General features: G+C 40.4%; 1 protein-coding gene across 1 annotated transcript in view; it reads right to left on the reverse strand.

The window, feature by feature from the left end:
- The window catches only part of MGAT5B (alpha-1,6-mannosylglycoprotein 6-beta-N-acetylglucosaminyltransferase B), a 76,949-nt gene that overhangs the window by 28,460 nt on the left and 36,021 nt on the right, over positions 1-12,468 (reverse strand). The window contains exons 6-13 of the mRNA XM_075177748.1: positions 12,117-12,190; positions 10,727-10,894; positions 10,348-10,512; positions 8,272-8,441; positions 7,527-7,658; positions 7,034-7,167; positions 5,194-5,324; positions 1,532-1,537 (exon numbers count right to left, since the gene is read on the reverse strand). Coding sequence (XP_075033849.1) covers positions 1,532-1,537; positions 5,194-5,324; positions 7,034-7,167; positions 7,527-7,658; positions 8,272-8,441; positions 10,348-10,512; positions 10,727-10,894; positions 12,117-12,190 — 980 coding nt within the window. The remainder of the gene's footprint in view (positions 1-1,531; positions 1,538-5,193; positions 5,325-7,033; positions 7,168-7,526; positions 7,659-8,271; positions 8,442-10,347; positions 10,513-10,726; positions 10,895-12,116; positions 12,191-12,468) is intronic.

The following is a 12,468-nucleotide window of genomic DNA, read 5'->3' on the forward strand; positions in this document are numbered from 1 at the left end:
TAAGCGCACAGTTGGGGAACCACTGCACTTGAGCATGTATTAGGCAGCGAGCAATACGCCTTGTATGAATGAATGACAGTGAACACATAGGGGGGTATTCAATTGACCGCAAGATTTTTTTTCGCGGCATGTTAAAAAAAAAAAAAAAATCACCCGCAGATTTTTAACTGGTATACCGACAGTTTTTAGTTAACACAGTGTGAAAACTCATGAAATTCAATTAAAAAAGAGGGAACGCTGCCCCTGCGCGTTAATCATTGTGTTTGCGAGTTTTTAGGGGAGTGAAGAGGAGTTTTAACATGGACATGTGTAACACAAAAAAAAGGATTGGCTACATTTTCAATCATTTTATTGCATTACACAACCATTCTAGTTGATATCTACATTATTACTTTACTTAGCATATTTTTTTATTTAACTATTTTTGTACTATAGAATCATCTATACCATGTAAAAAAAAACATTAGTACAAACATATTTGTACCAAAAACATACATAAATATATTTAATTATTGATTTTTATTTTATTTTTTTATTTCATTATTTTTTCACAAGAAAAATCAACTTTTACATGTTAGGCATTAGTGATAAACATATTTTATCCTTTTTTTTCTCAGTATTACATGATTTCAAATACTTTTCAGAGGTTTTTTATTTTTATCACACCCCAAAGAGGTGCGAGATAAAACAGCATATTGGCGCCGCCTTAAAAAAACAATTGAATTGCTTTTAACGCAGCTGCCTCTCGCACACCCTAAAATTTCAACAGACCGTCTACTGGAGCACGAGAGGACCGTTTCATGAAAAAAAAAAGGAGCGTTCAAAATGGAATTGAATTGCGGGTAAAGCTAACCCGCTTGAAAATGATAAAAAACAGCGTTAAAATGACTTAACCCGGTCAATTGAATACCCCCCATAGCTTCCTGAAAACAGTCCTAACAGTGAGACTTTAACTGATACATTTGTAGATGGAATAAGTTCAACAAAGCACAAAAAAAAACTAACTAATGTGTCTATTAAGTGAAATGTGAGTAAAAAGCTATGATTTATGATTTTGGGCAGATATCACCTTATTAAATCCACTTTGAAATACCAACAGGGGAATTTAACTTGAAAAAAAAAGTGGAATTTAATGTGAATAATTCATTATAATAGAAACCGCTTTTCACTTCTTAATGAATACACATCCTAATAGGATCTCCTAATGCCCCACACAAGCTTGTACCAACAGTAGTAAAACAATTTGATTAACTACCTGTTAAGAAAATGAATACATACTGCTCTAGCAAGTTAGTCATACCTCAATAAATTATAGGAACTAGAATAGAAAGTGCATCCTATACAATATATGAATGTCAACTGAGTAATTTAAACACAGAGTAAAATGATTCCTACTTTAGTATTTCTATAAATGTGTGCGACATAAAAACCTTTTCTCTCTCAAATGTGTATAGCGTCAGCACTTCAATGCAAGATGGGTAATTGCAGAGACTGATAGGAGTAGATGGGGGATGTAGATATAAATTCATACCTGCAACTGTGCATCGTCATCAGTGGACAATCCAATGGAGGGGAGGAGAAGAGAGGAGAGAGAGAGATGTCAGAAACACACAAATCCTTAAATTTTGATAAAAATTGGAAGCGCAATCAACTGGGGAAAACAGACAGACGTGCAGACACTTTGATGGAAAAAGTTAATGGGATTACAGCAGATTTTTTTTTTAATTTGAGATGAAGGAAGGTCAGATACTGTACTGATAAAACAGGAACACAGAACAAATGTTGAAAAACATTTTGAAAGGCCCAAATAAATATTTTCATTTGGGTTTCTATTCTCCAGCTATATACAGTATCACAGAATAATAATATATGGATATGAAACTGATGCTCCTATTGTGTGCAGCCTGGTTTTTGCCCCCTCCACTCCACTGAAACTGCCCTCACTAAGGTCACTAATGACCTTCTCCTCGCTAAATCCAATAGACACTACTCCATTCTTATCCTTCTTGACCTCTCTGCTGCCTTTGATACCGTTGACCACGCACTCCTTTTGCAAACTCTCAAATCTTTAGGCCTATGTAACACTGTCCTCTCCTGGTTTTCCTCCTACCTCACCAACCGCTCCTTCTCTGTCTCTACATCACCCCCTCTTCCCCTACCTGTTGGCGTTCCTCAAGGCTCCGTTCTTGGCCCCCTGCTTTTCTCCCTCTACACCTCCTCACTTGGTGTCCTCATCCGCTCCTTTGGCCTCCAGTACCACCTCTTTACTGATGATACCCAAATTTATCTTTCATCCCCTGACCTCTCCCCTTCCCTTCTGTCTCGTGTCTCCTCCTGTCTTTCAGCCATCTCATCTTGGATGTCCCAACGCTTCCTTAAACTCAATATTTCCAAGACTGAGCTTATAGTCTTCCCTCCTGCCAGGACTCTCCCACCTCCCCCCTCTCTATTTCTGTTAATAACACTACCCTCATTTCTGTCCCCCAAGTCCGATGCCTTGGGGTCATCCTTGATTCCTCCCTCTCATTCAAGCCTCACATTCTGTCCCTCTCAAAAGTCTGCTACTTCCACCTTCGGAATATATCGAAGATACGTCTCTCTCTTACCACGGAAACCACGAAAACCCTTGTTCACTCGCTTGTTATCTCTCGACTTGACTACTGTAACCTTCTTCTCTCTGGCCTACCTGATTCTCGCCTTGACCCTCTTAAGTCTATCCTCAATGCTGCTGCCCACCTCATTTTTCTCTCCCGCTGCTCTGTATCTGCAGGCTCCCTCCAACAGTCACTACATTCGCTTCCCATACCCTACAGAATTAAATTTAAACTCCTCACCCTAACCTTTAAAGCTCTTAGTCAATCTTCCCCTCCCTACATCTCCAATCTCATCTCTACCTACACTCCTACCCGCCTCCTCCGCTCTGCCTTTAACCGCCGCCTCACTACTTCACTGATCACCTCCTCTCACTCTCGTCTTCAGAACTTTGCCTGGGCTGCTCCCCTGCTGTGGAACAATCTTCCACGTTCCATCAGGTTAGCATCTACTCTCAAATGCTTCAAGCGTGCCCTTAAGACTCATTTCTTAATTCAAGTCTATCAGCCCTCCTCCTAACTTCCTTGTCCCGGCTCTCTCCCCCACCCTATTTGTGTCTCCCCTTTCACTTTAGGTTGTTAGCTCTCATGAGCAGGGTCCTCTTTCCTTGTGTGCTCCTTCTACGGCTCCTTCACCCTCTGTACCTCTTAGCCTGCTTCGCTAGCCCTGTTTTCCCTGTTTCTTAAGCTTTGGCCTTCGTCTCGCAGATTTCTATCATCCCTTTTACTATCTGTCCCAGATATAATCTGATTTGCTTTACCCTGTCACCTGTGTTTGTATATATTTTTGTATCATGTTGTGCCTTGGTTCTGTTTTCTGTATATGTAATGTACGGCTTTGTGGCGCCTTATAAGACAAAGATATTAATATTAATAAATAGTAAATGTGTACGGAAATTCACCTAATTCCAAAATAGAATCAAAGAATAAAAATTATACATACACCTGGCGCTGACATGCATACATGTAGACAATTCTAGTCTACTGTCACATAGATTTCTTATTCTCTGGATGACAATCTGAAACCAGAGCTCATACAAAAGGCTGATATAGTCAGGGGAGCACGCAGGACTGACAAAAAAAAACAAACCCTCGAGAGCTGCTGCGCATGCGCTCCGTTTCGGCAGCGCTGTCCTATACAGCAGCCGCGGTGCTGTCAAAGAAGCGTCTGCCGCGGACGCTTTTTTGACAGCGCCGTGGCTGCTGTATAGGACAGTGCCACTATGGTGGGCACTTAGTTAGCGGAGGGGGGGGGGTTTCTGGAGACCCAGAAACCCCCACCCTGCGTGCGTCACTGATAGTGTAGTAAATGTAAACATATAGTCCTCCACCAATACAAAATATCCGTAGGTTTTAAAGATATATATGGTGCATGGAGACCCGTCCCTTATCCAGATTGGTGTATAGATCACTTTTATAAGCAAGAAAGTGAACCGAAAGATCTCCTCACCACGTGATTATGCTTACAAGAAATGTTCTTGGTCTGAGCCTTGTATCATGAACATTTCAATATCTCACAGGGTCTCTTCGTAATACCGTTTTCCATAAGCTATATGAACCATAAATAAATGAAAAAATAGGGAGCATATAGTGTATTACAACTTTAAAATCAAATGCACCATAGCACTCACATTCCAAAAACATGTATGTGAGACATCCATATAAACAGGTTTAACACTCATACCAGAAGGTCGATGTGTTAGAGCCCCAAAGAAATTAAACGACTGATGGTCCGCTCCAGATATGGATTTCTTTCAAGCAGCAATGACACGTCCTCTGGTGAGTGAATACAATGTTGCCGACGCGTGTCAACTCTTCCAAATGAGTCTTTATCGAGGCTTTGATCAAAGGCTTAGAGCAAGAAAATGTCTTGTAAGTATGATCACATGTGGTTGAGGAGATCTTCAGTTTACTTTCTCGCTTATAAAAGTGATCTATACACCAATCCGGAGAAGGGTCAGGGGAGGGCTGGCAAATTTTAACCCGGGGGGCAAGACCAGACTCAGCAGCCTGTTGCAAACATTTTAAAGGGGAAAAAATGCATCTGACCCTGTGACCCAGCCCAAGGTAGCCAAGTATGGGCTTATAAGGGTCTTCATACACCATAAGAAATCTTTATCACCTACGGATATTTTGTATTGGTGGATGACGATGTATATATACATTAACTACGCTATATCAGCCGTTTGTATGAGTCCTGGTTTCAGATTGTCATCCAGAGAATGAGAAATCTATGTGACAGAAGACAAGAATTGTCTACATGTTTGCATGTGAGCACAAGGTAGTAGTAATTATTGGGCCACAACATCAATTAACATGGCAGTTTCTTGTAATAGTACAAGATACACAGGAAGACAAGGACATGATGTAAGATCATATTTCTCAAAGTGAGTGGTATGTTTAAATAGGGGGTGGATGGGAGCTAAGAGGCAAGGAGGCAGCGGGGTCGCTGGAGACAGCCCTTACCCAATTCATTGGTTGAATTTCTAACATCATATCTGGTGGAACGTGATTTTAGTGAGCTAGATATATATAGATAACACATAGACAGATAAGGATGGTAACATTTACATTAGTGACTGGGGGGACTTTAGTAATTTACCTTCCACATGGCAGCTTCCTTCCCATACACAACAGCCATGTTTTTGACCTTGTTCTGAGCTATCTGTTGGCGCTCCGTTTCATTCAGTTCATCCGTCACAAACCCCATAAAGGAATTATCTGGAGTGTGAGCTGCAGAGCAAGGATACGGAGTTGAAACAGACGACAAGTAGAGGTAAATCTCAATGCTGCAGGTTGAGGGGAGCAGAGCAGTTGGAGGATGCATGGACCAAGCTGCTTCAATACAAGCACACATAGCCACATCAGCACTGCAATGAATGGCAAGGCAGGAGCGGGACACTACAATGGTGTGCATCAGGGAATGGACAGGTACAGCAGCACAAGCTCCATGCTATGAGAGAGGTGCAAGTATACAGCTGTGTTGATGGCACAAAAGAAATTAGTTGGTCATTTAGAAGTAGGAGTTATCCCGGCTTGAAGGTGCAATTTTGCACCTTGGCGAATCCATGTTGCAACATGGTGCACAATTTAAAATGTGCAACAAATTTAGAGCTCAGAGGGGGGTGTATCCTAGCTCAACTTTACATTTGTGTCCCTTGCATCGCGACATGGTACAGATGTAAACTTGCTCGTGACTCTAAATAAGGCCCTATGTGTGTATGTGTATATATTTTTGAATGTATCCACCCGCTATCTACTTGAAAACCTCTATAACTCACCATCAGTTTACCAGGCTCCCCATTGTTTATTTATCCTTATTTATATAGTGCCTACATATTATGTAGCACTTTACAGACAACATGTAATCATTCACATCAGCCATAGTGAAGCTTACTATACTTATACTATACTCCTATACTCCCTATCCCACACACTAGGGATAATTTTTATCAGAAGCCAGTTAACCATAAGAATATGTGATTGGGATGTGGGAAAACATGGGAGCACGCGGAGAAAACCCACACAAACACGGGGAGAACATGCAAACTCCACACAGATATTGCCCTGGTCATTATCAAACCTACCTATACATTAGCTCACATTAAACCTGTACTTAATGCTTATTCAACCATAACCCCTGTCCAACTTGTTATTTCAATCTGACACTTCTATCTCACACCTCTTAGTATCCTAGCAATTACATTAAATGACCTTCATTTTAAAACAATGTGGACCACTAACAAAGACTTGTGCTCTGAACATTGTATGTTCTCTAGAATAGCTGTTGTGTTGCCAGGACTAGTAATGAAAAATGATGCATACTCACAATAAGGGGAAAGTAAATGAACCTCACAGACATCGACAGAGGTTCATTTACAATTAGCATTTTTACAGAGCAGGGAAAATAAAGTGGAAGTTTCATCAAAAGACAATAATTGTAAAGTCTGATATAAAATTTACTATAATTTGACATCATTATATTACAGTAAATGAAAAAATGTTTTACTATGTTTATTGAATTTAATTATCGCCAGTATCGGCGTCTTATCGCATGTTTCACTGCTATTATAGCTGCTTATGAAGAGTCTTTGCCACTGCAAAAATGCAATTCATTCATAGCAAAACACGTGATCCAATGTAAAAAGCAATAATAAATAATGCTGACCGGAGACATCTACAGAGTAGCACACAGCAATGGGATTACTACCGCTTTATCCAACAGTCAAATCTGTGCACAAAACTAACAGGTGAGACTTCCCCTCCCCTTTACTTAGCAGCAGATGACAGCATCTTTCTAAAGCAGCAAATGAAAACAACACACACACACACATATATATATATATATATATATATATATATATATATGTCATGTAGCATGCTTGGCAAGACGTCAGATCACTTGAGTTGACCCCTTCCCAGAGCTATCTCCCCAGACTTACGAAACATTGTCATGAACTGTTTGGGGTGCAGGTTCCAGTAGCCCCAGTTTGTGCGATAGCCGTGGAGGGTGGCGTACTCTTCGTGGTTATAAGCCGGCTCCGTCCCAAATGTGTCCACCACACGTAGACGGCACCTGCAGGAGGGGGGGTATTCATGTTTGGGACCCTTTCTACGGGACCAAATGTCCATGTGGACTAATGGGCAGGGACTTATTAGTTTTAGGGAATGTCGGCATATATCAACAGACAAAAGGAAACTATGGGTAGGAGTAAACAGGAGATTTGACTATTAGTAACCTGGGGTCTTATGGGTTGTGGATCTTTGGGTCACAGTAAGATACTCAAGTAGCCAAGTGATGCCACATGAGGTCAGGCATCGAGGTCAGAGGTCAGTAACAAGTCAAGGATCAAAGAATCCTGGCAGTCCCACATACAGTTTGGGGATCTTAGTTCATGTCTGGGGTTGTGGCCTTCACTTACACTATTTCCTCACCTGTACTTCCTGAAGGACAGGCCCATGTGCTGCTTCATTTGCTGCATGCCGTGGTAGTCAGTGTAGATGAGATCAAAACTTAGAGGTTCCGTCAGTGGGCAATTTCCCCTTCCAGGTGGGACACCTAAGTAGCTGAAATACAGAACGGAGCCTCAGCAGAGCAGAACATCCTCAGGTAATACAAGCTCTTAACATGTATGCACAGAATCACTGTGCATCCAACAAAATCTTTTTAAAAGGTTGGATAATTCTTTGTATCAATAAGAAATATGGGCCTGATTCATTAAGGATCTTAACTTGAGAAACTTCTTATTTCAGTCTCCTGGACAAAACCATGTTACAATGCAAGGGGTGCAAATTAGGATTTTCTTTTCCACATAAGTTAAATATTGACTGTATTTTCATGTAGCACACAAATACTTGATAGCTTATTTGTACACTGAAATTTAAAGTTGATATTTGTGCGCTACATGATAAAACAGTCAGTATTTAATTTAGGTGCAAAACAAAATCCTAATTTGCACCCCTTGCCTTGTAACATGGTTTTGTCCAGGAGACTGAAATAAGAAGTTTCTCAAGTTAAGATCCTTAATGAATCAGTCCCTATGTGTGGAAAGAGGCTTATGCTTTTCAAGGCAGGGTAAGTATAATTTGCATTAATAACAAACCCATCACTCCCGTCATCTAGGCATATATATATATATAATGTTTACGTAGAGATTAACTACACTGTTACTATACTCACCTCTGCAATTCTTTCACAGACACTGTTATTTTTAGACTGTGGCCCAACACATACAGGGCAGCGAGGATATCTGCCCACTGCACCATCTCACCCAGAGGTCCTCCTTTCAGCACTCTTGGACTGAAGACATCACCAGACTCCTCTGTCAGAAACCCAATGTGTACAAGGATCTGGAGGGATATAAAAGAGAATGAGATTGAAGATTAGTTAGAAAATCCAACAAATAGAAGATAGAAAGGTTGGAATATGAGGTCGGCACATAGTTAATACGGTGAGAAAAGACGAAGGTCTATCAGGTTCCACATTCCCAAAATTCTAATTGTGTGGATTCAGAGGAAGACAAAAGAAAACCCTCAGTAGGACAGTTGTAAATTTAGTCTTTCAGGGGAAAAAAATATATTCCTTACCCCAAAACATGAAGCAATCATCTCTGGATCAATCACACCCCACAATGTCCTCTAGCACATAATATATAAGATGTAGTCTAACTATTGATGAATACAACGGTAATACTATGTTTGCATCACAAGCCTTTATCCAGTGGAACCCCAATGCTCCCTATCTGCTCTGAAAAGAGCAGTGCGGTACCCTCTTCTGGGCTGGGCATGCGCCAGATTGCACATGCTCAGAAGAGTATATATCTGCATCCCAGTATTTTATCTGCTGTTGCAGCTGCTGCCTGGCATTGTGTGTTACTTCTCAGCTTACTGTGTTCGCAATATTCCCAAGTCCTTTTTCATTCAGTTATCTCTAATTGTATTCCATTTAATGTTTAACTTGTATAGTTATCACCAATGTCTAGTTGAAAAGCCCTACATTATTCTTCATCTGCATGTAGCCGTTCAGTTTGCCATTTTTTCTAAATCTTTCTGTAGCAAGTTACTAGCCATTTATTAGCACTGTAAGCTTAGTGTCATCAGAAAATGTAACGCCTTACATTCTAAGCTGTTTACAAGGCCTTTAATAAACAGATTGAAAAAGACAGGACCCAAAGCTGATCCCCGTGGTACACCACTAATAGATTTAGCCCAAACTTGCCTACTCTCCCAGAAAGTTTGGGAGACATTAACCACCATGTCAAACATCACTGCTCCAGGAAACACGGAGTATCACGGATTATTAAGGTCGGTGTGGCTTGATGGCGTGGTAGCCCTCCCACTTGATTATGCAAATCATGTCAAAAAGCCCGTACACCTCCTCTTTATCTTGCCTCCAGCATCAGCCGCAGTGGAAGTAGGAAAAGTAGGCATTTGTGATTTAACCCATTCTGAATATGTTCCTTTATAACTACATTGTCTTCTATCCTTTAACCAATTCTTTAATCATGTAAATACTTTGTCCCCTAGACTTTATCCCCTAGACCAGTGATGGGCAAACTTTTTCAGGAGCGGGCCAAATAAAAAAGAAAAACTTTAGGCGGGCCAATATAATTTATTAAAAAACTCAAATATCGAAATATATAATACAAATTTTTGAATGGGACGGGAGGGTGTTATATAGCAGTGTTACCTCTATAAGTGCAGCGATCGTACAGACACAGCACTTATTTCAGCAGCTTGTTGCAGATCCGTCTTTCTGGTGAGCCACTAACTGACAACACAGCAAGCAATCGAAATCCGCCTTAGTATATATGGCCCAGCCCATCTCTTCTCACATGACTTTCAGCCATTAGGGGGCGGGCAGGTGTTTGAGTGATTGACATACGAAGTGTCTTTAGGAAGGAGGATGAAGTGTAATGGAGGAAATAGCTGGGAAGGCATAAAAATGAAGGTTCTGACACACAGGGTCGGCCCTAATAATTTTATGCATATTTTAATGAATTTTTTTTTAATATTGGCGGGCCGGATAGAACCTCTAAGTGGGCCGGATATGGCCCGTGGGCCGTAGTTTGCCCATCATTGCCCTATACTAAGTACTGTTATTTTATGTTTATATTGAGCCATATGAAACGCTTTTGCAAAATCCAAATATATCACATTAGTTGCACTGGCAAGATCTAGTTTGAAACTTTTCTCCCATAAAAATGTATCATATTTGCAGGCAGAGAAAATAATATAAAATTAAAGATTTTGACACCTGTTTCTGCTCCTTTGGTGTGTTATGGATCCTGGCCTCTAACTTCCGGGCAGCCAACAGCCACTGAGCCTCTAGCCTCCTCAGTCTCTTCTTCATAAAAATCAGAGAGTCTTTGCCAGTTTCCATTAGGTCAAGGAGAGAGGAGAGCTCTGTGCGAAAGGCGGCCTGGGAAGTACAGAAAGCACTTATGAGACAGACACAGAGACGTATTCCATAGTCAAGTAGTTTAGATACTATATAACGCTGGATACTATAGTGACAGCACTGCATGAAGCGGTTAAATATATTGCACTAAAAAGCTTTTTCTGTGCACAATTATGTCACTGCATTCCGTACTGTTTTTCTTTTATCATATATTTCTATAAAACGAAATTCATACCTGCTTTTTGGGGTGGGGTTTGAAAAAGGGACTGATAGATTGATTTCTCCATGGCAACACTGGACAAAACCATTCCACCTCACTCAGGTACACCAGGAAGGAGCACTCTGTGCCATCCACTCCATAGAAAGCATAACACGGGTCTGAAGTCCAGCGTGATCGCATCCACTGAAACACAATGCACAGTCAGCATGGGATCATGGGAGAGTGCCAACCAAAAGATGGCGTAGAATTAACAGTTACCTGCTCACTAAACAAGGATATAGAATATGAATATATATATATATATATATATATATATATATATATATATATATATATATATATATATATATATATATATATATATATATATAATTAGTTGAGCACCAAATGCATTGGGAAATGTCAAAATGAAACGGTTCTCTTTTTAAACACTGCCTCTCGGGCCTCCCAGTCATTTCTTACCTTGTAGGGGTGATGTTAAAAAAAACTCACCTGTGTTCTATACAAGGCAAGGTGGGTGCTCATTGGTGATACAGACTGGGATGACATTCTTGAAGAGCCAACCAAATTATCCCTACATTTGTGGGAAAGGTTGACGTTGATATGCTTAATTCAAACATCTTATTTGATCCCTGATAATTCCTTATTCGACAGAACTCAGACTTTACTTGTCAGAGTAAAAAGTAGCTCTTGAAGCAAGACGTCTACCTTTTTGGTCATGTCCTGAGCTAGCAGTTTATTAATAAGGCAATTAATATTTCATGGACGGTTCATGGACTCTTTCTCTCGTAAAGCAAGTCTCCTGTGGTTTATTGAAAGGATTGCCCTCCCCCATATTAATTACTAATTATTACCCGGCCAGAAAAGCTGTAGTTCTGTGATAGCTTCTCCATTAGAGCTTCTACTCATCGCCAAAGGTTTATACTAGGTAACACCTCACTCCTCTACAAGAACATAATCTGAGCCATTGGGGCTACCCAGACAAGTTTTATAAAATATGGCAACTTTGGCTTGACAAGTCGACCACATTAGTACTCAGGCTCTAGACAAGAGGCCTTGGTTGATAACCCGGGTGCCTGAACTATTGAGGTTTCTTTTCATTTACTTTTTAATTTTACAGATACCGACTTAACCTTGAGCCTGACATTAATTAATACTGTTAAGGATATGCAGAGGTCTTGCTGATATTTCTCAGTTGCTCTGTCACTGTTGACCCAGGCGTTCGTAAAAAGATTACATGCACTATGTAGTAACTAAGTGGTTACTGTTACATGGATGGTATCAATTATTATTTACTAAATATTTCGAAGTGCAAAATATTTGTCACATTTTATTTATACAAGATTAGTTTGTACTGTCCTTGGACGTTTGATCTACTTATTTGACTTTAGTCCATTGCACATACCTCTACTTTTCCTAAGCAGTCAGGGAACCACGGGTCTCTTGGAATGTCACAAGGATCTCTCCGGCCATCAAGCACTAAAACATACATATAACAATCCAACACGTAAAAATAGTCATCAAACTAGGACTACCATATATTTGATCTCCTTAAAGTGTACCTGCTGCAAACACACACACAATGGACACACAGTGAAAAAGCTATTTGGAGGGATGTATGACTCTACATGACAATATAGCCTATCAGTTCACTAGGAAGCTGAAGCCGTGACCACACTGAGGAACGAGACACGTAGCCCTCGGGAGGTATTGGTAGCCTACATTGTAATAGTTTACCACTTCTCTGGCTGCTTCCA

This window comes from Mixophyes fleayi, chromosome 6, assembly GCF_038048845.1.
Source record: "Mixophyes fleayi isolate aMixFle1 chromosome 6, aMixFle1.hap1, whole genome shotgun sequence".
Lineage (NCBI taxonomy): Eukaryota > Metazoa > Chordata > Amphibia > Anura > Limnodynastidae > Mixophyes > Mixophyes fleayi.